Genomic DNA, 25428 nt, shown 5'->3' with positions numbered 1-25428 from the left:
AAATGCGCACCAGCGATTCAGTAGGCATAAGAGAAGAAGAAAAAGAGAGAAAGTGACATTTTGCAGTGGGATAATGCATTACCAGTTCCAAGGGGTCAATTAACCCCCCTACTGCCCCTTGGGATGTTTTTCAGCAGCTCCCCGCTCCTTTTTTCCAAATTTTAAAATGTGGTCCAGTGTGGGTGAATATCTATAAAGTCCTTTGCATTCTTTGGAGCCATATTTCTTTATGATGTGGTATAGATTTAGAGCTTGCTGAAGTGTATTCCCTAAACTTTATGCACATTAAAGGCCTGAATTTGCATTGCATGTGTTTTGTTGTTGCTGCATTTTCAAGCTAGCTTCAAATTTGATTACATGGTCAGTACAGATGTGCCTTGGGCGAGCCTGGATAAGTCCTTCAGCCTCACTGAAATCCCAAAGAAAACCCCTTCTTAAATTTTTTTCCAAGAAAACGCTATGATAGGTTTCCCTTAGGGTCACCACAGGGTAAGCAAATCACAGTTACAGCAGGGAAACTGTGTTGTTTCCTTAGATATATCACATTATGTCACTCTCCCAGTGTGAAATGGCATGGAAAGTTGTTTATTAACACAAGAAATCTGTTAACAATCTCCTTTTGTAAAAGTAATGCCTTCCAGCAGTCTCCAACTAGAAGAGAACCGTGAAAGGAGGCAACGTGATGTGATAAATTCAAGGTCATGGTTCAATGCTATGGGATCCTAGGATTTGTAGTTTGGTGAGGCATCAGTGCTCTTTGGCAGAGAAGGCTAAAGATCTTGCAAAGTCCCGTGATTCCATAGAATTGAATTATGGTAGGTAAAGTGTTGTCAAACATAATTAATTCTACAGTGTAGATGTACCCTCAGTCTGTCTTTTGAAAGTTATGTAAACTCAACAGCTCAAGGAGGTATTGTGGCATTCTAACATTGCTTAGTTTAGCATATTAAAATTAGAGGGAAAGTGCATTGAATGTTTACATTTAAGAAGTACTTCATTGTGGTTTATGTCATGCTTAAACTTGGGACACAATCAAATTAGCATTATAGAATGTAGGCTTTTGTCTACTTATCATCCAGTTTGCTTCTGCAGGATTCTGGGAAATGTCATTTAGGCAAGCCAAGGCCCTCTGTAGATGAGAATTCAAAAGGCTCCACCCTAGACTACATTTCCCATAATTCTGCAGGAGCAAACTGTGGTAGGGAGCTGAAGCTCAATTCTATATCGCAAATGTGATCTTGTTCTGGGTGTCAGACATTAGACTTCTTGGCATTGCAACTATTCTGAGCTATACTAAGTGATTACCAGTTTACTGTGATAACATGCACCATGAACCAAGCGAGTGAAGCAATCTATACTGGAACAGCCAAAATGGCAAAGTGAATTGACCTATAAACTGAGAATTTGTGAACTTTCATGCAAGATAGATTCTACTTATTTTTAAGACACATGATAATGACTTGTTATTTAGATATTTTTAGTGTGACTTCTACTGTCTGTGTCCATTAAAAAATTCTCAAAATAGGATTTTCTGTCCATTTACTGAAAAGCTGACAATAGACACCAACTTTCAATCAGGGCTCAAAATATTTGAAACAAAATAGAAAAAAACCCCTATTTTTCTTTTGTGATTTCCATAAACATTGAAGCCTTAAATATTTTCAAACATTTCCAAATTATAATAGTTTCTCAACATACCCATCTCAGGATATTTGTGTGTGTGTGTGTGTGTGTGTGTGTGTTTAAAAAAATGTTAATAGGGTGATTTCTAATATATATGGTATCAGTCAGGCTGATACTAATTATCAACTTTACATAGCTCTGCACACAGAAATGAATCATAGAATAGTAGAGTTGGAAGAGACCTCATGGGCCATCCAGTCCAACCCCATCAAGAAGCAGGAAATTGCATTCAAAACACCCCTGACAGATGGCCATCCAGCCTCTGCTTAAAAGCCTCCAAAGAAGGAGCCTCCACCACTGTCTGGGGGAGAAAATTCCACTGCCGAACAGCTCTCACAGTTAGGAAGTTCTTCCTGATGTTCAGGTGGAATCTCCTTTCCTGTAGTTTGAAGCCATTGTTCCGTGTCCTAGTCACCAGGGCAGCAGAAAACAAGTTTGCTCCTTCCTCCCTATGACTTCCCCTCACATATTTATACACGGCCATCATGTTTCCTCTCAGTCTTCTCTTCTGCAGGCTAAACATGCCCAGCTCTTTAAGCTGCTCCTCATAGGGCTTATTCTCCAGACCCTTGATCATTTTAGTTGCCCTCCTCTGGACACATTCCAGCTTGTCAACATCTCCCTTCAACTGCGAATTGGGCACAGTATTCCAGAAGTGGTCTGACCAAGGCAGAATAGAGGGGTAGCATGACTTCCCTGGATCTAGACACTATACTCCTATTGATGCAGGCCAAAATCCCATTGGCTTTTTTAGCTGCCGCATCGCATTGTTGGCTCATGTTTAACTTGTTGTCCACAAGGACTCCTAGATCTTTTTCACATGTACTGCTGTTGAGCCAGGCATCCCCCATTCTGTATCTTTGCATTTCATTTTTTTCTGCCTAAGTGAAGAATCTTGCATTTATCCCTGTTGAACTTCATTTTGTTAGTTTCAGCCCATCTCCCTAATCTGTTAAGATCGTTTTTAATTCTGGTTCTGTCTTTTGGAGTGTTGGCTATCCCTCCCAGTTTGGTGCCATCTGCAAACTTGATGATCGTGCCTTCCAACCCTTCATCTAAGTCGTTAATAAAGATGTTGAACAGAACCGGGCCCAGGACGGAACCCTGTGGCATTCCACTAGTGACTTCTTTCCAAGATGAAGAAGATGAATTGGAGAGCACCCTTTGGGTTCGTTCACTTAGCCAATTACAGGTCCACCTAACTGTAGTTTTGTATAGCCCACATTTTACTAGGGTTTTTTTTGCCAGAAGGTCGTGGGGGACTTTGTCAAAGGCCTTACTGAAATCCAGGTACGCTACATCCATGATGTTTCCTGTATCAATCCAGCATCTATCTATCTATCTATCTATCTATCTATCTATCTATCTATCATATATCTACGGGGCAAAGGGAAGGCTGAGGAATTATGTGACATAAGAAAGAATGTGTTATTCTTCAAAAACATTTACCTTCACTTTTTCAAGGGTATCTTTTAACTGGAACTCATTTCCTGGTTCAAGAGGAATGCTAGTAGCACTACTTCCTTCATCTAACCATAAAATAAGCTTGTTGAGATTATGCTGGAATTCTGCCAGAAGGTTCTGTTCTTCTTCAATCCTGTGGTAATAAGAAAAAAATGAAATTAACAGGGTGATTATGTGGTATATATATTTGAGATGGATAATAATGATCAATTCTATATAGCAGCTCAGCAATTAATAACATAAAAACATTTGGCTTTAATTAAATTAATAGAAACACATTAATGTCAAAGTCAAGTTTTTATAAGTCCAAAACTGAGTTGATATTTTTAATAATAAACTCTAATATATAATTTCTATATAAATGGTGGAACAGATATTATGCTAGAGCAAATTCCTCTGCCATCTTGCAGACTCCTGTGACACTAAATCTGCTTATGAAGTTTAGGTCACTGTATAGAACAAATGGGAGAAATAATCTAGCCCAGGAGAATGAAAAATCCAACTTATACTAGCTATTTTTTATTTATTTACAGTATTTATATTCCACCCTTCTCACCCCGAAGGGGGCTCATGGCAGATCACAGAACACAGACAAGATAGACAATTGCATCTTGGAGGATTGAGCCAGGTTCCAGCCACGGGGGGGGGGGGGGGGGGGGGGAATTCTGTCGCTCCATTTTTCTGCTGAAGAGCTTTGTTCATAAACTTCCTCTTTTTTGGTGAATCGCCGGTATTTTTTCTGGGTGCCGTTAAAATACTTTTTTAAGAAGTATCTATTAATCTACTCACATTTTTTCCTTTCAAATCACTAGGCAGACGAAAGCTGGGATCAAGGTCAGGAGCTCACTCTGACCCGGGTTTCAAATTGCCAAACTTTTGACTGGTAAGATTTACTGCAGCTCGTGGTTAACCTGCTGTGCTAAAGCTGGAAACTAGACAGGAGAGTGTGGCTTTGTTTTTTCTGTTAGACCTCTCAGTGCCTTTTGATACCATCAGGCATGGTATCCTCCTGGGTCACCTTGCTAGGCTCAGACTTGGGTCACTAATTTACAGTGACTTCATTTATTCCTGGAGGGGTGAATTCAGAAGGTTGTGCTAGGGAACTCCCGTTTGACCCTTGACAACCAGCCTGTGAGGTCTCTCAAAAGTTCTGCCCCCCATGCAATTTAATATATACATGAAACTGCCTAGAAAGATCTGGAGTTTTGGGATTCAGTATTGAAATGATCCCCCAACTCTAGTACTATTTTCTAATATGATCCAAAAAATCTATTTTGGTCCTAAATTAATGGCTGCCATCAGTAATGAGCTGGATGAGAGCAAACAAATGGAAACTTAATCTGAAAAAAGCGAGGCACTCCTGGTCATTTGAAAGACAGATCAGGGAATATGTATTCAACCCCTGAAGACATGTTTGCAGCTTGGGTTTATTACTGGATTCAGCACTGAGTCTGGAAGCCTAGATTTCAGCAGTGGCTAGACAGGTATATTCACAGTTAAGGTTTGTGCACCAGCTGTGCCAATTCTTAAAAATGTTAGATCCATCCAAGATGATACATGCCTTCTTCATCACATCCTGTTAGAATTAATTAATGAGTAATTCTTGAAAGTTGATTTTGAAGAGTGTGCCAAAACTTCAGCTGGTCCAAAGATTTGCCTCCAGATTGCTAAAGGGTGCACATACCTTTCTTGTTGCAATAGGTCTGATAGCTGCTGGTCTGTTTCTGGGGATAATCCAAAATGCTGATCCTGATCTATAAACCCTATATGGATCAGGTTCTGTTTATCTGAAGAAGAGCATCTTTATATGAAGTTCCCTGTGTTTTGAGTTCTTCTAAAAAGACCTGTTCCTGTTCCACCACCCATCTGGTGGGAACACTGGAGAGCAGCCCCTGGTGCTTCTTTCAAGTCAAATTAAAATGGCATCCTCCCTACTTTTTCCCATAAACAGGTAAATATTTTTCTATTTCAACAAGCACTTAAGGGCTGGATGTCATTGTCAGAAGAATCACTGAATTAAGTGATGCTTAACACTGAATGCACGTGCAAATACACACACACACACATACACAGAATAATAAGCTGTGATTATCACAGTAGTGATGTACAAACCCCAACTAAAACAAACATGCTTCTATAAAAACCATCGGTAATAAATGCCAGCTTCTAGAACATCTTGATAAATTTCTAGTAGGCTTTGGAAAATCTCCAAATATCTTTAACATATGATAATGTCACATTCTCTACAAATCCTCCAGTTAGATTTTAAATGGCAGAATTAAGAGTCATTTCTTTAAAAATTAAATTTACAACACTTGGAAGAATGCATGCCACTAATTTGAAAGATCGTACTGATTATTTTGTCAACACATTCTAAACACCACTCTTTTAAAATTATGTTAATAAAAAAGTAACTATCGTTTCTTCTACAAAATAAATCTCAGTTTAGAGAACTTTTTTTCAAACTAGAGAAATTTGGAAGAGTTCATGAAAAGAAAAACCTACAGGGGATAGAAACCAAAAGTTTACATTCCACTTAAGAGATGTCAAATGACTTCAATCTATACAATGCACTTCAGAGCAGTCACATTAAAGATCACTAAGCTGGAAGCTAAATAGACAGTGAACTATGGCAGAAGAAACATTAGAATCAGTGTTGCATTACAACATATAGGAATCATATGAGTCTTTGAAGAAGTAGGTTCCACAATGCTTAATAGGATGTATCTCCCTGGTGAGCATTCATATGTCTGACACATTAAGAGTATTTTTATTTCTATTTCTTACAAAATTAATTATAATACTTTCATCTTGGTTCTCAGTATTTAAAAACAGAATGAAATAAATTCAAATATTTATACTAATAACAGCAGCCTACTCATAAAAAAGTAAAACCCATTAGATTAGTGGTTCTCAACCTGTGGGTCCCCAGGTGTTTTGGCCTACAACTCCCAGAAATCCTGGCCAGTTTACCAGCTTTTAGGATTCATGGGAGTTGAAGGCCAAATCATCTGGGGACCCACAGGTTGAGAACCAATGTAATGTAGTTTAACTGCATTGAACTGCATTATATTAATTTACACTGGTCATATAATGCAATTTCAAACTTCATTATATGGCAGTGTAGTTGGGGCCCTAGACTCCCATGAGTAAGCCATTCATCACTTTCTGTACCCAACAATAGCATACCTCTGCTTTATAGCAAACTTTACTAACTACAGCAGGCAGTAAATTGCATTGAGATACATTGCTATAAGGAGCCCTGGTGGTGAAGTGTGTTAAAGCACTGAGCTGCTGAATTTGCAGACTGAAAGGTCCCAGGTTCAAATCCCGGGAGCGGAGTGAGCGCCCGCTGTTGCTCCAACTTCTGCCAACCTAGCAGTTCGAAAACATGCCAATGTGAGTAGATCATTAGGTACCGTGCCAGTGGGAAGGTAATAGCTCTCCATGCAGTCATGCCGCCACATGACCTTGGAGGTGTCTATGGACAACGCCGGCTCTTCGGCTTAGAAATGGAGACGAGCACCAACCCCCAGAGTCAGACATGACTGGACTCAACATCAGGGGAAACCTTTACCTTTACCTTACATTGCTATAAAGATGTAGGATTAGCATGCCACACACATAAAGGGATATTACTCACATGTTATGTGCAGTTCAGGGAGGGAAACATGACAAAAAGAGAGTATTTAAATGTTAAAATAATCCTATGTTTCTAGGGTTGTCATTTTGACAGCAAAGGTTAAAAATGTTTTACTCAAGCATTTGAGATCTGAAGTGTTAGAACTTTTTTTGCCTTCAGGTCTAATGGTTTGCTGGGATTTATTCCAACATGTGGTATTAACAGTAACAAATGGTGCATTTAAAACTCTCCATCTGCAATTAAGTGCTAGATATTTTATTTCAAGAGTCATTTCAGTGCCTTTACACAGGAACATGCTGTGGCCACTGTCTGAATTATTGGATGAGTAGCTTCCTGCATTACAAACACTCCTAATATATTTTAAATAAACAGAACAACAGTAAACATGGCAAGGAATGTATATATAATTTAAATGTAAATGAAAAACACAGCACATTTATGTGAATTATATAGTTAAATATTAAATGAGCATTTGTGGAATTTAAAAATATCCGTGCAAACATTAAAGATGTTGACAGACCCAACTTCTGTGAAGCTAAAGGTGGAAAACAGCTAGGGAGGAGCCAGACAAAGCCAGACCTACCCAGAGCCCTTCCACACAGCCATATAAACCAGAATATCAAGGCAGAATATCAAGGCCCAGTCTGATCTAGAAGCTTTTCAAATGATCTCTTTTAGCTTCTGGCCAATTAAGCTAATGATACATCTCTGGCATCTCTCCATGGAGTAAGCTGCACAATTGGCACTCCAGAGGATGAATCTTTTCAAACATTAGTTCAAGACCCAGAACAAGTCCAAAGACATTTTGATAGCTGAGGAGAGAAGAAAATTAATGCCTCCCATCCACTCAAATCTAGACTCCAAAACCAGTCAAGTTATTTTGGCAGATGAAGCACAAAATTGCCTATCTCCAGCAGTAAAAATATAATAATAATCCCCCCTACATGACATCCCGTATGTAGTAATGGTAAGGTTGGCACTGTATACAGACATTACAACCCTGTACTGCAAAAATACAATTATACCATCTGATTGGTTACAGTATTGCAGTGTTACCTATTTATCCACAAGGATATATTTCAATACCACGGATAATTGTGAACCTTATATTTTAACAATTCATGGGCTGGAAACACACCATAGAATCATACTGGAGGACCTAGATAGACCAAAAAAACACTTATTGGGGTGGGGGGGATAATTTTAGAATGTGGGTAAATGAAATCATGGATATTGAATCTGTGGATAAGGGGGCCTTGCTATATATCATATATTAGGTATTATAACTATTTTAATTAAAATAACTTCTTTAAAAAGAATAATTAAAAGATGTATTTTATACACTTAAGCTCATCTTATTACAGCAATATCTGGCTTGTTGCTTAGAGACTTCAGGCTAACCTCACGAGCAACAGGCTGGTGACTTCATGCCTTTTTCTTCAAGCCACTCTAGTTTGCCTGAATTAAGAAGGAAGAGAACATCTCCAAATGAAAAGAAGGGATGTTAATTCATTATGCCCATTAACCATATCAATGTAGGGTTAATGTAAATGGTACATACAACTGGACATACATAGGGTTAATCCGACAAGAACACTAAGAAGCTTGCATTGACAATCATGAGATAGAGATGTACATCATTAATGAGAAAGCAAATATGCTATTTACATTTTAATACTAATTTATAATAATTAGAATTTTTGATGTATACCTTAACACCTTGAAAGATTGGGTTTGTAAGTAATTGAGAGGATTTTTTTAAGGAAGGAAATATTTAATGGTGGGGTGTGTTGGATCCTCTTGGGTGTTGAACCAGCTTTGTGATTTCATTTAGGGTATTAAATACTACTGAAGTTGTATAGTTCTGAAACTTTATTTTTGAAGTTTATATTATGATATTTTGTTCTTTCAGTATTTTTATTTGAAGGGTTCTATTATGCACTCTGAGAAATTGTTAATTATTAATGCTTTATTGTACATTGCTTCATATATTTAGTAAGTAGATGATGTAATTTATAAATTAAACAATTCAGTTACAGCTTTAGGCTGGATCTACACTGCCATATATCTCAGGATCTAATCCCAGGCCATTTACTTTGAATTGGATTATATAAGACCCCTTCCACAAAGCTGTATAAAATCCCTACTGAACTGGATTATATGGCAGTGTGGACTCAGATAATTTAGTTCAAAGCAGATATTGTGGATTATCTGCCTTGATATTCTGGGTTATATGCATGTATGGAAGGGCCCTGAAGGCCCTTCCAGATAGGCCCTATATCACAGGATCTGATCCCAGGTTTTCTGCTTTAAACTGGATTTTATGAGTCCACACTGCCAGATAATCTGGGATAAACAGAAAACCTGGGATCAGATCCTGGGATATAGGGACTGTCTGAAAGGGGCCTGAGTCTACACTGCCAGATAATCTGGAATAAGAAGATAATCTGGGGTTAGAACCTGGGATATAAGGCAGTGTAGATCCTGGGATATAGGGCAGTGTAGACTCCAGATGTCTTTCTTATCCAGAAACCTAAAATACTTTGTAAATAAAAACTTTTTGCAACCAGCCACCACTTCCACCTTTTAGTAAAGGCAGATAGTGTCATGTCCTTTGCTGCCTGAGTTTTCTTCAAGGAAATGTGATAGGAAGGGGGAGGAAAGAGGACAAGTGAGAAGAATGCTTGCAGCTCCATTCACAAAAGGCCCCTGTAAAAAAAAACCCATCACAGATGCTTCCTTAAACTTCAATTCTATGTCTAAATTTTGTTTTGTGTATTTTAATATGCATCATATGAAAATATGTTTTAATATGTGTATTTTACAGAGTGTTTTTAAATGATTATGTGTTTTAATTGTGTGTTTTAGTAACCCACCTCGAGCCATGAGGAGAGGAGGGTAAGAAACAAAATTATTATTATTAACATTATTATTCCTTACTTGCTGTCCTCCTGGTGGTACAGATGCCCTAGAAATAGGCTGCAAGCAAAAAATGTGAAACAACCTTATTGGCATGACCTGTAAAAGACTCATGGGGGTACAGATTTCCCTCCCTTTCCATGTGAGGAGGATTTGCCCCCCCCCTTTCCCAGTACTTTGCTAAAAAGTTAGAAAGTGTACTGATAGCCAGGGAATTGTCTGGGACGTCTGTTTTTTTGTTTGTTTGTTTGTTTGTTTTGTTTTTTACAGGGGCCTCCTATAAGCAAACCTGAGGGAAGTCTTTCTTCACTTCCTCTTCCATCTCAAGATTTGTGACAGTGGTAAAGACTCATTGAGGAAAAACTCAGTAGATGCAGAACATGTGACTTACCCACTTTTATCCGGCCCCCGTTTACTATATATATGCGAATATTTTAAAAAATCAGAAAAGCCTGGTCTCTAGCAGTTCAGATAAGGGATACACAATCTGTATTAAGTAAATATATTCATGCATAGCAGGAGAGATGAACATTAGATGTGGGGCACTCAATCCATGGTACTTCATACACTCAGCATCTTCTAGACTCTAAAATAATATTGGAGACTATGTTGTCTTCAAGATGATGGACCAATTCGTATCAGACCTTTTCATCACAGCCATGGGATTTCAATGGTGGAAGTTGTGATATAGTCAATCAGGAAGAACCCTTCATTCGCTATCACTACTACAAATAATCTTTTCATATTGTTTAGTCTGCTTTTAAATGAAGTAGCATAAATCAATCGTATTTTGCAGGATTTATGTTCACCCTGAGATAGCACACAGTTTCAGTTATTAGTTACACAAACCTATGGTATGGCCCTACAACCTATGTATTCAAACACAGAAATATAAATCAAATAAAGCATGGTCTTTATAACAGATTTCAAAGTTGTTCATGTTTCCACAAAACCAAACCAAACTTTCTTATTGAGGTCCTCACATCTCTTAAGAAATCTACACAGCTCATCAATATTTATAGAAGTATCGGTAGCTGTTTTCAAATGGGAATTTTAGTGGTCACTGGTGTGTGGCTGTAACTTTTAACCTTGTCTTTTTATTTCTGCAATTTATTAGGAAGAATAATTACTTGGCAAGCATAGTAATCAAATACAACCAGTTTTAAATGAATTAATGTCTTCATGTTTTCAGCCAGTGGCAGCTAGTTCACTCACAAAGGTGACATGCTATGTCCTAGGGGAAAATGGGGAAATAATGGAAATTTGCCAGATATAGCAAACTTGTTAAGATATAGAAGTTTAGAGGTGTGTTGGATAAAATGTCTGTGTGTGTGCCCATGCATGTGCTGACAAGAAGTGGGGAAAGGGCCATCTGTAGTCTCCATTTTGGAATAATTTTTCCTCCTTAGCCTTTATTCCTTAAGTTCCAATTTAGCATAACTTGTATTGATTGATTGATTTCTGAAATCTGTGTTTCTTTCCATTAATAATAGCACACACAAAAAAACAAATCCTTGTGTTGAAGCACAATGGTATGCATGATTACTTGTAAGTAAGTCTTGCTATGTTAAACAGGTTTATTCCACCCTAAGTGTATTTAGAACTGCAGTCTTTATCCATTTATGGATTTAAATCTCATCCATGGTTTTAGGGACACTGATAACATACAGCTCTATCTCTCCTTTCCATCTGATTCCACATAACTATTTGTGTGCTAAAGCAGTTGCTGGTGTCTGTAATAAACTGGATGAGGGTGGAATAAAATGAAACTGAATCCAGGCAAGAGAGAGGTGTTCCTGGACTTTTGGAAGGCAGATTGGTGAAAAACGATTTAGCTCATGCTTGATGATGGTACTCTCCCACTGAAACTTCAGGTTTGCAGCTGGGGTGTGGTCTTAGTCTCTGACTACCATCTCATCAGACAGGGGGTTTCTTTTGTCCCCTTACTCCTCTTCAGCTACGAATTCTGCTGAATGCCATCACATGATACAGGCCATGGCCCCACCCCATTGATGACTGAAAGGGTGATGAAGCATTGCAATAAGCTTCTGTGCCAACCATGGCCAACTCTTGGGTAGCTCTGATGGAGCTCTCTGTGGTTTCTGGCTTTCCCCCGTCTGATGCGGGAAGGGACAGGGTGCCAATGCGCCTTGCCCTGATGCTCCCATGTGATGAGGGAAGGAGGGAGGGTTTATGGGTCGGAACCACTCATGCATTCTGTTAGCCAGTGATTGCTGGCAAAATAGAACAAAATGGGAGGTGAGGGGGGGGGAGGAATCAGTATGATGAGGTCCCTAATGTGGATGTTTAGGTCTCAGCTGTGTCTGGGAGTAAATTTGAACAGTTAAAACTAGTGTGCCAACTGCATCAATTCCTTGAGAAGTTAGATTCAGTTATGATGAAACATCTATTGGGACTACTTATCCTGTTTTGTCTTTCAAGAACAGCCTTAAAACAATGTGGTAAGGAAATGAAAACTGCCTTACTTCAGCAAAACATAAAGAACAGCACACTCAGTGGTATAATGCAAAAGAAAGCAAAGAGGTCTTATGGCAAACACAGTTCTTAAGTCTCGGATCAATTCCCAAATCAAGTAGCAGTCTTACTTCAGACAAAGAAACAGCAATAAATCCTTAGGAGCAGTTTCCCAGATGCAGATTCAAAGCAGGCACAAGGGGAGCGAAGGCTTAGGCTTTAGAGTCAGTTTGTTACCAGCAAAAGCTGACTGCACCTGCTTCTGCTTTATAGCCCTGAGTTCCTTCACAGCTGCTAGGGCAATTCCCAATTACCCAGCTGCATTTCTGGCAGCTATTCTAGCTGAATGGTGTCTCTGCTCTTTCCTTTCACCTCTCCTAAAATGTGGGTACTTGCAAAATGTGGGTACAGTGCCTTTGTAAGCCGCCCCGAGTCCCTTTGGGGAGATGGTGGCAGGATAGAAATAAAGTTTATTATGAGCTGCCTTGAATCAAGAAAAATGCAGAGGTAGTTTGGCTGATTCCTTCTTACCATGTATGAAATCAAGTGCCCACAGAGTGACGGGATATGAAAAATACTTTTAAATGTTTTTAAATGAAGGGATGCCAAAATAACAAAAAAATTGCAAAAATATCAGTTTCACTATAAGAGTCATAAAATAATGGTATCTTCTCTCTGAAGAAAAGATAGCCACACAGTAACAGAAGGTTTTAAAAAATCAGTTCTTAGTTGGATGCTGCAATTTTAATTCTATTGTTATAAGATTTCAAGATAACAAAAGTGGAACACAATATGTGGAAAAGATCTTTTGTTGCTACTCTTGAAAGTGTAAAGATATCAGAACCATCAGTTTCATTTTTTCAATTAACTATAGTTTTGTCCAAACTATTTTTGAACTATGTAGATTTCATTGTTTAAAGTTAGCCCACTGTCTTATTCCCAGTTCAGGCAAAACGACCATTTCCTCAGCCTTACAAAACTGCCCTTTCACTTTTTAATTGGAATATTATAGTCTTGTATGTACCAAAGAACACTGAGAGAATATGCAAGGTTATATTATTTAACAGTTACACCAAATATGAAACTCTATATTCTGCCTTCTTAGGTAAGGGAGAAAATACTTAACGTTTGGCCTCTGTTAAATTGTGTTCCGTTATAAAATGTTCATTTTTATATTTCAGATAGAAATTTGGTTTTGGCTATATGTTGAATTACCCAGAATGTCTATAGAAAGATCATCTAATCATATCTAGAACAAGATGTAAATATTCCTATCCATATGTCTATAACGTTACATAAATTATGGTTACATAAAATATTTACTGAGGCAGCTGGGAGTTATGCATTCAAAACTGGTTCATATTCATGTTCTCTACATATTCACTGCTTTAGGGAACACATGAGAAGCATGAAAGTCCTCAATCCCCACATACCAGACAATTGACACTACTAATACATATCCCTGTTGACTGGGAATTGATTGATTTACATTTCCTCTACTACTCATGGGCAATTGCTGATGTGAGGGGAAATTGTAAATGGGACTCTGCTTCTACCTGTCACAACAGAGATTGCTGATGGAAGAGAGGGGGAACATCAGTCAGATGTTTCCTGACCAATAGGGGAACAGACCATTGTTGATGGCAGTGGCTCCTGCCCTGTGACAGGGATTCTAGGGGTTGGGCTGGAAGATATTACTTAGATACGGTTTCATAGCTAAGTTGTTGATAGAGAATTCTGCCTGACACCATTATATTCATTAATATATAATAAATGAATGTTTAGGAAGAAAAATGTGAAACATCTTAAGTGATGTGGCTGTACAGTAAACTCAAAGAGGAAGTGACAAGAAAAAAGGTCATGTATAAAGATGGGAAGCAAGGACAAATCTACAAAGAAAAATGCAGATGTATAGTCCAAGCTTGCAAGAATAGTGGATGGAAAGCTAAAGCTCAAAATGGGCTCAGACTGTCTAAGCAAGCAAGAAGGAAAGGAAAGGATTATTTTCTAAATATATCTGAAGCAAAAGTAGGAGAAAGAAAATGATGGGATTGCTGCTCAGTAAGAATGGTATTGGGGCCGCGATGGTGCCGCGGGTTAAAACGCTCAGCTGCAGAACTTGCTGACTGAAAGGCCAGTGGTTCAAATCCACAGAGTAGGGTGAGCTCCCGTTGTTAGCCCCAGCTTCTGCCGGGTCATCCCTCTTCCTTCCCTGGGCCTCCTTAAAATGCCTTGGAAAGCTGCTCATGCTGGGAGAGAAGAAAGTGTGCATGCTTCCCTCTCTAGAGTAAAACAGCTTTAAGAAGCAGTAAACTCAGTCTCCTCCTCTACAAACAGAAGGGAAAGGATCCAGAAACTTAAAAGTGGTAACTCTAATGCTTTTTTAATCCAGGTTTTAATGAAGGATAAGGAAGGGGAGCCTGTGGGAAGCCCCACCCCACCCATAACGGGCTCGATAAGGTGCATTCTTAACCCTGCTGCTGAAACCCAGGCTCTCTTGAAGGGAAGAAAGGAAAGGCTCCCCATTGCCGCCAACGGGTTGAAAAGAGCTGTTTTTTTTTTTCAGATGCTGAACAAAAACGCCCATTCAGCATGGTGCCATTTTCGAGAGGTGCTGGAAACTGGATATGGGGGGCTCTGGTATCCAGCAAGCAGAAATTGATAGTGATTCACCCAAAATACACAAGCCTACTGAAAAACATATGTTCAGTTATGGTGAAAGGAATAGTGAGCTAAAAGGAAGCAACTTTAGGCAGCTCCAAAACAAACTGATTGTTTGGTTTGGTATTTTAATTATGTTTTCTTTTATTCCAAAAGTCCAATTTATTTATTTATTTATTTATTTTTCAAACTTATATGCCGCCACTCCCCTAGGGCTCGGGGCGGCTTACAAGAACAGGCTAAAATCAACAATTTAAAAAAAAATCTTAAAAACATCTCAAAAAACATCTTAAAACATCCTAAAAGCACCTTTTAAAACATCAATAACAGAACTCAAAAGCCTGCCGAAACAGGTTTGTCTTACATGCCCTGCGGAAGGCCGACAAGTCCCGCAAGGCACGAACTTCAGGTGGCAAGATGTTCCAGAGAGATGGCGCCACTGCTGAAAAGGCTTTGCATCTAGTTGTTGTTAGACGCAAGGACTTAAAACTGGGGACTTCCAATAGGTCTTGGTCCTCAGAACAGAGGGATCGCTGGGGTTTGTAGGGGGTGAGGCGGTCCCTCAGGTACTTTGGCCCTAGACCATGTAAGGCTTTAAAGGTAAGCACCATCACTTTGAAAGTGATCCGGTGCACAATTGGTAACCAGTGCAGCTGCAGTAAGATTGGTGTTATGTGGCATCTCATCGGGACTCCCGCAAGGAGCCGGGCAGCTGCATTTTGCACCAATTTGAGCTTCTGGATCACCGACACAGGAAGGCCAATGTAAAGGGCGTTACAGTAGTCCAGTCTCGAGATGACCGTAGTTTGGATCACCATAGCCAGGTTGTCCCTAGACAGATAGGGGGCTAGCCATCTAGCCTGCCGAAGATGAAAAAAGGCGGTTTTGTTAACGGTGGAGACCTGGGCCTCCATTGTCAGTGAAGGGTCCAAGAGGAATCCCAGACTCTTTACCAGTGAGGACGGGCATAGCGCTTCGCCATCCGGGGTTGGCAACTGGATATCTCCACTGCCTGGTCGACCTAGCCATAGGATCTCCGTCTTTGCTGGATTCACCCTCAACCTACTGGAACACAACCATCCAATAACGGCCTCGAGGCACTGATGAAAATTGTCAGGTACAGAATCCGGTCGGCCTTCCATCTTTAACACAAGCTGAGTGTCGTCAGCATATTGATAACACTCGAGCCCGAAATCTCGGACCAGCTGAGCAAGTGGTCGCATATAGATGTTAAACAACAGAGGGGAGAGAATGGCCCCCTGAGGAACCCCACAAAGTAGAGGGGACCTCTCAGAGACCAGGCCTCCCCTCTCCACTCGCTGTCAACATTTGTGAAGAAAGGCCAGCCAATTTAAAGCTGTCCCCCTGACTCCAGCAACGGCAAGGCGGTGGGTCAGAAGATTGTGACTGACTGTGTCAAATGCTGCTGTGAGATCCAATAACACAAGCAGCACCGACCCACCCTGGTCAAGCTGGCATCGAAGATGATCCGTGATGGAAACCAATACAATCTCTGTCCCATGCCCCACACAGAAGCCGGACTGGAAAGGATCCAGTCCGGCTGTGTTGTCTAGGAACTACTGCAGCTACATCGCTACTGACCTCTCAATCACCTTGCTCAGAAATGAAAGATTCGAAACTGGGCAGTAGCTGGAAGGAACTGAGCAGTCTAAATCTGTTTTTTTTCTGCAGAGGAGAGACCACCGCCTCTTTTAAGCCCTCTGGAAATACGCCTTGCTCAAGGGAGCTGTTTATTATCTTCAGCAGCGGGTCATGTAATCCCTCCAGGCAGGATTTCACCAACCAAGAGGGACACGGATCGACCAAGAGGGACACGGATCGAGGTCGGTCTAGCTGCAGCTATGAGCCTATCGAGAGCCTCTGCGTCATGGTATTGTTTAATAACACATGGTGGTGATCACTGAATCTTACATCTTTCCTCCAGACGGTGTATTTGTGGTAGTGTAATAATTTCTTCAGAAATTTTATATTTTTTTCAAGTCAACATTTTAGAGTGTTTACCCTAATGATGATGATTTCAAAAAGAATCCAAAATGTAGGCATCTTGCATTGACACATCTGCATTAGCAGCAACTTGTGGTACCTTTTGTACCTCCAGTGGGATTTATTTGCCTATTCAAGGTCAAACTACCCCAAACATTTGAAATAGAACAATAACATCTCACTGCAAGTTCAGGAGAAACAGAAGGTGGGGAAAGGGGAGGAATCATCCCTGATAATCCAAAATTCAAGTTATTTCAAGCCTGGCTTTACTACATACCTGTTGCCACATTATCCACCTATTCACCTTGTTTCTACCTCCCTTTCCTTTCTTTGCTGAATTTTAGATTGTAAATAGCTTAACTCAGAAATACTTTATAAGCAGACTGGTATTATAACATTTCAACACCACCACCATGCTGGTCATCTGGAGTGTTGTGTGAAACACATTTTTCATGTATCAGTTGTTACTTGTGATCTTTCTCAGTTTCTCCCTATCTACCCATCTATATCTATCACAACATATTTCATTTTCATTAGAGACTACTCAATATCACACTGCCACTGTATGTGAATGCCTGAACCAGCTGTGAGTAACATCCTGTTCCATAGCAGTATTCTGCTATTTCATGAATTCATTTCCTTCTCTTTTCCCTCCCACCTTTTTCAAATAACCTTTAGCAGTGCACACTCTATCCTCTAGTTGGAGTTTGTGTTACCCATAGAAACAAAACCATACCAAACTAGAAAATCTTGCACTAGGTCCTTTGTACAATCTTTATATCCCAAAAGCTACCTAATCATCCTATTTCAGGCCAGTAAAATTCTAATATTGAATTTAGTACAATTTAAATCAAACTTTTTCAAAAGCATGATCATTGTCACAGATAAAAAAGCAAAAACTCAAAGAGTAACCACTATATCACAGCATCAGTTTATGTTGATTAGTGTCTACTTTACATGAGAAAGTGGTCTCAACTGAGAAAGTAGTTTAGAGAAATTGGGAAAGCAATTTAGAGAATAATATTATTTCTTTGAAATTCTACAATACTTTGTTCTCCCACTGACTTACCAATCGTACCCCTATTATCTGAAAAGAACTAAAGTGCTTGAACTTATTAGAGAAGAAAAATCTGATTTAAGCTGGCTAACACAACATAAGATAATTGTTTTTGTGATAAGGTGAGAGTCTACAAGAACTGTAAAACACAAAATTGTATCATCAGGTGTCATGGAACCCAGTTACAGGGCTGAATTACCAAGCCCTGAACTGGGAGTCATAACATAAACAATCCTAGAAGCACCTGGCAAAAGAAGATAGAATATGCCTGGGAACTTGGGGTTGAAAATATAAACAATTATAATTGGTCTAGTGTGTGAAAACGGTAGTAATGTGATATTACTACCGTTGGGGGTAGGGGATTGATGATGATATTTACGTGTGGTGTTATGTAGCATCAGAGGTGATAAAAATGATTGTATGTAAACATTAGGTCATTCTTGACTTTTCCAAAGTCATGTGTTCTTCAATAAAGATTGGATTTGAGAGCAGCTATCTCTGATCTGCGTTCAGACTGATCCTTTGAAGTGAGCAGGACAATTAAGTCAAGAATCCCGTTCTCACCCTCCTGCGAATTCGCAGTGAAGTGATAATGAGTGGAGAAGGAGATCAAAGCCCTGACGGAGCAGAGAGGCCTTTGCTAGGGGCTCGGCCGTTGGCGGAAGAAACGTTGCAAGCCATAGCTTCCTCTACGGGGTACCCCAAGCCGGACGGCGTGACCCAGAGGATTCCCAGAGGAGGAAGAGGCGTTCCGGCGGCGGCAGAAACCAGTTGGGGATCTGGAGGAAGCATGCCGGAGACCGTGGCCCTGCGGTTATCCATCCTGGAAACGAATTTATCCAGGCTGTCGGAAACCGTGGGGAGGTTGGTGCCACTGTTGGAAGAAAATCTCCAGAAGGAACCCACCCGATATGGCACCGAGACAGAGCCACGTAAGGAAGGAGTTTGGAGCCAAAGGGGCCAAAGCGCCTCAACGCAGAGCCCCATGGCGGCGAGGAGCGAGGGGGATGAAGAATACTGGCAGGAACTGGAGTTCCGGGACAGAATGGCGCGCGAGGTGGAGCACCAGCACGCTCGGGGAACTCTGAGACCACCGACTCCAATAGAACTTCCTATCCAGCTTCCAACCCCCCGAATGGGCGTCGGGGTGGAAAGACCACTGGGGCGAGGAATTGGGTCCAGTGGATTAGCAGATGAAGGCGGAGAGGAGCCGGAGATCCAGGAAGGGGAGGAGAATGTGCCGTACGGCGAGGAAAGGCGAGATGCGGGGGCTACAGCGAGGCCCGAATTCGGGTGGGTGGAAGGACCGACAGCAGCGGCAGAATTTCGGGAGCCGCGCAGGATGACCGTCGGAGTGGGGCGCGGCGTGTTAAAAGGAGCCGTCCAAGGAAACCCGATGCAACCCTTCCCCATGCCCCCCAGACAGCAGCAGCGGGCCGTAGAATGGATGCAAAGGAGGGAAGATCTCAAACTGGAATACGGAGGGGAATCATCTGAACTGAACTTTTTCCTCATTAGCGTCAGAGGATATATAGAAGACAATGCACACACATTCCCCTCCGAAGCAAGCATGGTTCGGGCCATCGGCAACACACTAAAGAGAGGAGCGGCCAGCTGGTATGTACAACTACATGCCAGAAGCGACCCGTGCCTGAGGTCAGTGCCCCGCTTCCTCGCCGCGCTGGAAAACCGGTTCCGAGACCGGCTAGAGCAATTGAGGGCTCGAGACCAGCTTAAAGGAATAAAGCAGAGGGACAAAACGGTGCCCGAGTACGCAGAGGAATTCCTCCATCTCGCAGAAAAGGAACCAGAGTGGTCTGAAGTGACCAAAGTGGAAATATTCAAGGAGGGACTACGCCCCGAGGTTTTTTGTTGGGCGGCACATAGAGACGACCCAGAAACACTAAGGGGCTGGATACAACTAGCGGGGCGCGTTGAATCCACCCTAGCCCAAGTGAAGCGTTTCAGGGGCGGCGGCGGCCAGCAAAGACCGACGGCGAGAGGTCGAGGAGAAACGAGGAAGCAGGAAAGGCCCGGAGCAAGGCCGGGGATTCCCTTCAAAGGAGATGACAACAAACCCAAACCGGGATGCTTTGTATGTGGGAAGACGGGCCATCGAGCAGCGGAATGTTGGGCCCGGAAGGGGGAGCCGCCAAAACCCTCAAAGCCCAAGCCAGCAGTCGGGAGGCGAGCGGAGGAGGAGATGCGAGACCCAGAATCTCCGGAGAGGCTGGTGAGTCGAGACAAACGCATGCTAGTAGTGCCAATCTGCCTATCGGGGCTAGAGAACCGGGCCACCTGCAGGGCATTCGTGGATTGCGGTTGTTCTAGGAACATTATAACTCCAGAACTAGCAGAAGCACTGAAATGCCAGCAGACATTTCTTGACTCCCCAATTGCATTTTCGCAGCTAGATGGATCAGTTGCTGCTGGGGAAGTATCTACAAGGGAAATGCAAGGGGTCCCATGTAAAATAGGCAAATGGGAAGGAAGAATATCCTTTGTGATAGCCCCTATTGCCTCATACCACGTAATACTAGGGATACCGTGGCTTGAACAGGCAAACCCTGAAGTAGATTGGAGAGGGAAGAGCCTGGCATTTAAAGAACAACAGACGCGATGGGAGATAAGCAGATTAGCAGGAGAGGAGGACGAGGGAGATGAAGCAGGCGAAATAGACCCACAGCTATTGCCGCCGGAATACAGAGACTTTGTGGATGTTTTCAATCAGAAAGAGGCGAGTAAATTACCCCCCAAGAGGAATGTAGAAGTAGAAATTGAAATAACCCCAGGAGCAACCTTACCGAAACCAAAAGTATATCCCATGTCTGTTCAGGAGAAGGAGGAATTGAGGAAATATATTGATAAGAACCTGGCCCGAGGCTTTATTAAGCCATCCAATTCTCCTCTAGGAGCCCCAGTGTTATTTAGAAGGAAGAAAGACAACTCCCTAAGACTGTGTATCGACTATAGAAATTTAAATGCAATTACTAAGGACAATAAATACCCTATGCCATTAGTAAAGGATTTAATTACCGTATTGAAGAAGGGGAGTATATTTACTAAACTGGATTTAATTGAAGCGTATCATAAATTAAGAATTAAACCTGAGGATACTTGGAAAACTGCATTTTCCTGCGCATTCGGCCATTTTGAATATAAAATTTTGCCATTTGGATTAAAAAACGGCGGCAGTTGCTTTATGCAGCTCATAAATGAAATACTGCACCCATTATTATATCGAGGGGTATTCATATTTCTTGATGATATCTTGATCGTAACTGAAGATAAAGAAAAGCACGTGGAATTGGTCCGGGAAGTTTTACAGAGACTAAGGGAAGCAAAGCTGTATGCAAAATTATCCAAGTGTGAATTTAATAAAACTCAAATTGACTTTCTGGGATATCGGATATCTCCAGAAGGATTAGCTATGGACCCGTCTAAAGTATCAGACCTAAAAGAATGGGGAGTACCTCAAACAAGGAGGCAATTGCAATCATTTCTGGGGTTTGCAAATTTTTATAGATCCTTTATAAAAGGCTTCGCACAAATAACCGCACCCCTCACTGAACTGTTAAAAACAAAAGGAAAAGGGGAGACAGCCAAAGTGAAAGCTCCTGGCGCCAAACTGAGTTGGACGCCGGAATGCCAAAAGGCATTTGAAACCCTAAAAGGATGCTTCACAGAAGAACCCATCCTAAAACACCCCGATATCAAAAGCCCTTTCATAATCCATTGCGATGCTTCAGACTGTGCATACGGGGCAGTACTATTGCAAAAGGATCAAAATGGGAACTTAAAACCTTGTGGATATTTGTCCCGGAAGTTCAGTGAAACTGAAAAATGTTGGCCCATATGGGAAAAAGAGGCATTAGCCATATTAAAAGCCTTAGAATGCTGGCGACACTTCCTCGAAGGGAGCGGAATCCCATTTGAAATTTGGTCTGACCATAAGAATCTCCAGTATTTAAAATCTCCTCGAAAATTGTCCCCCAAACAAATTAGATGGGCGCAGTACTTCAGCAGGTTCGATTTCCAATTAAAGTTTTTCCAGGGGAAGCAAAATGTCTTGGCAGATGCTCTTTCACGCATGCCTCAACACGAAGGCCTGGCCGCAGCAAAAGAGGGGACAATATTCTCTGATAAACAATGGGGTTTAGCGGTCAGGACAAGAGCGCAAACACAAAAAGAGAACACTGCTATTATTGAACTCGACGGGGAAAATAATTGGGGAAAAGAACTGAAACAGTCTTATGAGGGAGATCAGTGGATCACATCCAATTCGGAAAAGGGGGAGCAGAAGAGGGGATTTTGGTTCGTGAACAAGAAACTGTATATCCCAGCAATATTAAGGATTAAGATTTTAGAGCGTTTTCACAATAACCAGAGCGCTGGTCATACGGGAATCACAAAAACAACAAAGGCAATAGCAAAACATTGTTGGTGGCCAGGAATGAGGAAGGACATAAAGAATCATGTTGTTCAATGTGATGATTGTGCCAGAAATAAATCGAGAGGAGGGAAGCCAATGGGATTGTTACAAACAGTAGTGGAACCTACCAGGCCTTGGGAATGTGTAGCTATGGACTTTGTAGGGGAACTGCCGGTCAGCAAAGGACATCGTTATATTTGGACAGTATTAGATTTATTTTCTAAACAGGCCCACTTTATACCACTGACGAAGTTACCATCGGCAGAGAAACTAGCTGAATTATACATAAATCATATTTACAAACTTCATGGATGTCCCAGTAGAGTGGTCAGTGACAGAGGAGTTCAATTCACAGCAAGATTTTGGGAAAATTTTTTGGAAATGCTGGGAGCAGAAAGGAGTCTAAGTTCTGCTTTTCACCCCATGACAAACGGAGCAGTGGAACGTACTCAGCAGACACTTGGGCAGTTCCTTCGAATGTATTCTAACATGAGACAAAATGACTGGTCTAAGTGGTTGGCTTTTGCAGAACTAGCTTTTAATTCGACTATACATTCAGCAACAAATAAAACTCCCTTTGAAATAGTTTACGGGTATGAAATACAACCTCTGCCCCAGTTGCCAAAATGGACAGAGAATGAGGAAACAGGGGCAGGGAAATGGAAAAATCAAATGCTAGAATGCTGGGGTCAAGTGACTGCATCCTTAAAGGAAGCACACAAAAAGTATAAAACATTCGCAGACAGAAAAAGGGTGGAAGGCGATAAATTGGAGAAAGGAGATCTGGTATGGTTAAGTACCCAAAACATCAAATTGGGGCTACCTTCGAAAAAATTGGGCCCTAAATATATTGGACCATTCAGAATACAGGGTGTTATCAACGAGGTGACTTTCCAGTTGGCATTGCCAAAAAGTTTAGGGAAAATACACCCTGTATTCCATCGTAGCTTACTGAAAAAGTATAGGGGTACTTTGGACAAAATGGACACATAGAATTATTGTTTGGTTTGTTTCAGATTTGTGATGAAAGAAGAACCGAAGAGGAGGACGAAGAAAAGGAGGGCACCATGTCATGGAACCCAGTTACAGGGCTGAATTACCAAGCCCTGAACTGGGAGTCATAACATAAACAATCCTAGAAGCACCTGGCAAAAGAAGATAGAATATGCCTGGGAACTTGGGGTTGAAAATATAAACAATTATAATTGGTCTAGTGTGTGAAAACGGTAGTAATGTGATATTGGGGGTGGGGATTGATGATGATATTTACGTGTGGTGTTATGTAGCATCAGAGGTGATAAAAATGATTGTATGTAAACATTAGGTCATTCTTGACTTTTCCAAAGTCATGTGTTCTTCAATAAAGATTGGATTTGAGAGCAGCTATCTCTGATCTGCGTTCAGACTGATCCTTTGAAGTGAGCAGGACAATCAGGTATTTGAGGCTGCATCAGAAATAAATCTGTATGAACTAGATTTAGTATAGTATTTGCCACTTCCTTTTAGGATAGCTTACTTCTGGTATCTTCAGTATCTCACACAATCTAATTTTTTTGAAAAAACTAAATTCAACAGTAATGCTTCATACTTCCATTTCTTTTGCCCAACATATCTCTATAGTTTAAATTTCTTCTAAATGAAATTGAGGCATCATCAGTTCTGGATGAGCTTGAGGGGGATTTTGAGGGAGGACAAGTCTCCCTATAAAAAACCTAGAGAGTGGCATCCTAAAGGAAAAATTGGATCTCAACCACCGATCGCTGGTTATATCACAATATAACTTTGTTGCCACCAAATTAATTGTATTGGTCTACGACCACACCATTCACTCTGCGGTGAAGGAAGCTTATAAAATTACTATGAGCCTCTGCATTCAAACTCATAGTAACAAAAGGTGGGAGCAAGATAAGTGAAGACCTTGCAAAGAAAATGAGAAAGTCCACTCTATTTTCTCTCACACTTGTTTTAAAAATCCTAAAATTGTACTTCAATCTTTCAAGCTACCAACAGAAAACCTCTCTTTTAAAATCATAGTAATTTCTAGACAAAGATGACTGAAGAGATTTCTAGAACTGCCTTTTATACTGTCAACCATCAGCTTCAAGTAAACTCAAATTTACTACAATTGAAATGTTTTATTGTGTTCCTTTGTTTTGTTACAATAATTCAGCTGAAACAGAATTGTGGCCTATTTACTTTTCAAGACAGAAAAGGGGGAAATGACTGGATGATGTATTTTAACTTGAAGCATTCTAAAACTAGTGACAAAACTAGACAGGAATCAGTGACAACACCTTTTAACAATCAGGCAAATCTATAGGAAGTCTATAGATATTACACATTAGATATAAAAGATTTGCAGCACATTTTTTCTTTAAGCAAGCCTGGCTTGATTTTGATGGGTACACTTTTAAACAAACATGCAAAAAAAAAAAAAAACAAGAAGACAAACTGAATCATGAAGATGTTTCACTAAAATATCAATTGTAATAAGTCCTACTGATGCAAATGCAGCCTGGTACAATCTTAGCAAATCATGTTTGATTCCCGTATATACTCAAGTATAAGCCGACCAGAATATAAGCCGAGGCACCTGGTTTTACCACAAAAAACTGGGAAAACGTATTGACTCGAGTATAAGCCGAGGGTGGGAAATGCAGCATCTACTGGTACATTTCAAAATAAAAATAGATACCACTAAAATTACATTAACTGAGGCATCAGTAGGTTAAATGTTTTTTGAATATTGACATAAAACTGTAATTTAAGATAAGACTGTCCATCTCTGATTAAATCATTATTGTGGAGGCAGAAAGAGTGTGGCTTTTCTGAAGCTTGCAACTCTGGGGCAGAGGCCATCTCAAACAAATGGACCCTACAGAAATGCAGAATGGAACTGAAAGGATGCCAATAAGAATGATTAATTATTAATTAATAATTGTTAATTATTGCTCATATTTTCTCCCAGTCTGGGACTCCAGGTTTACAGGAGATAAAATAGATACAGCTATTTTTTATATTATGCAAAAGTTGAAAATATAATTAAAATAAAATAAAATACAGACCATTAGAAGGAAGAACAGTTTGAAA

At 40.7% G+C, this 25428-nt stretch overlaps 1 protein-coding gene across 15 annotated transcripts in view; it reads right to left on the bottom strand.

Annotated features, from left to right (window-relative positions):
• Positions 1-25428, bottom strand: part of dmd (dystrophin) — a 1684732-nt gene that overhangs the window by 548951 nt on the left and 1110353 nt on the right. For all 15 annotated transcript variants that reach the window (XR_010004953.1, XM_008107345.3, XM_016992722.2 and 12 more), the window contains one exon: positions 3133-3280. Coding sequence is in view for 13 of the 15 variants with exons in the window: in XM_008107345.3 (XP_008105552.2) it covers positions 3133-3280 (148 nt within the window). In the remaining 2 variants the exon portion in view is untranslated. The remainder of the gene's footprint in view (positions 1-3132; positions 3281-25428) is intronic.

The sequence above is a fragment of the Anolis carolinensis genome, chromosome 3, assembly GCF_035594765.1.
Source record: "Anolis carolinensis isolate JA03-04 chromosome 3, rAnoCar3.1.pri, whole genome shotgun sequence".
Lineage (NCBI taxonomy): Eukaryota > Metazoa > Chordata > Lepidosauria > Squamata > Dactyloidae > Anolis > Anolis carolinensis.
This window is presented reverse-complemented; position numbering and strand designations above follow the sequence as displayed.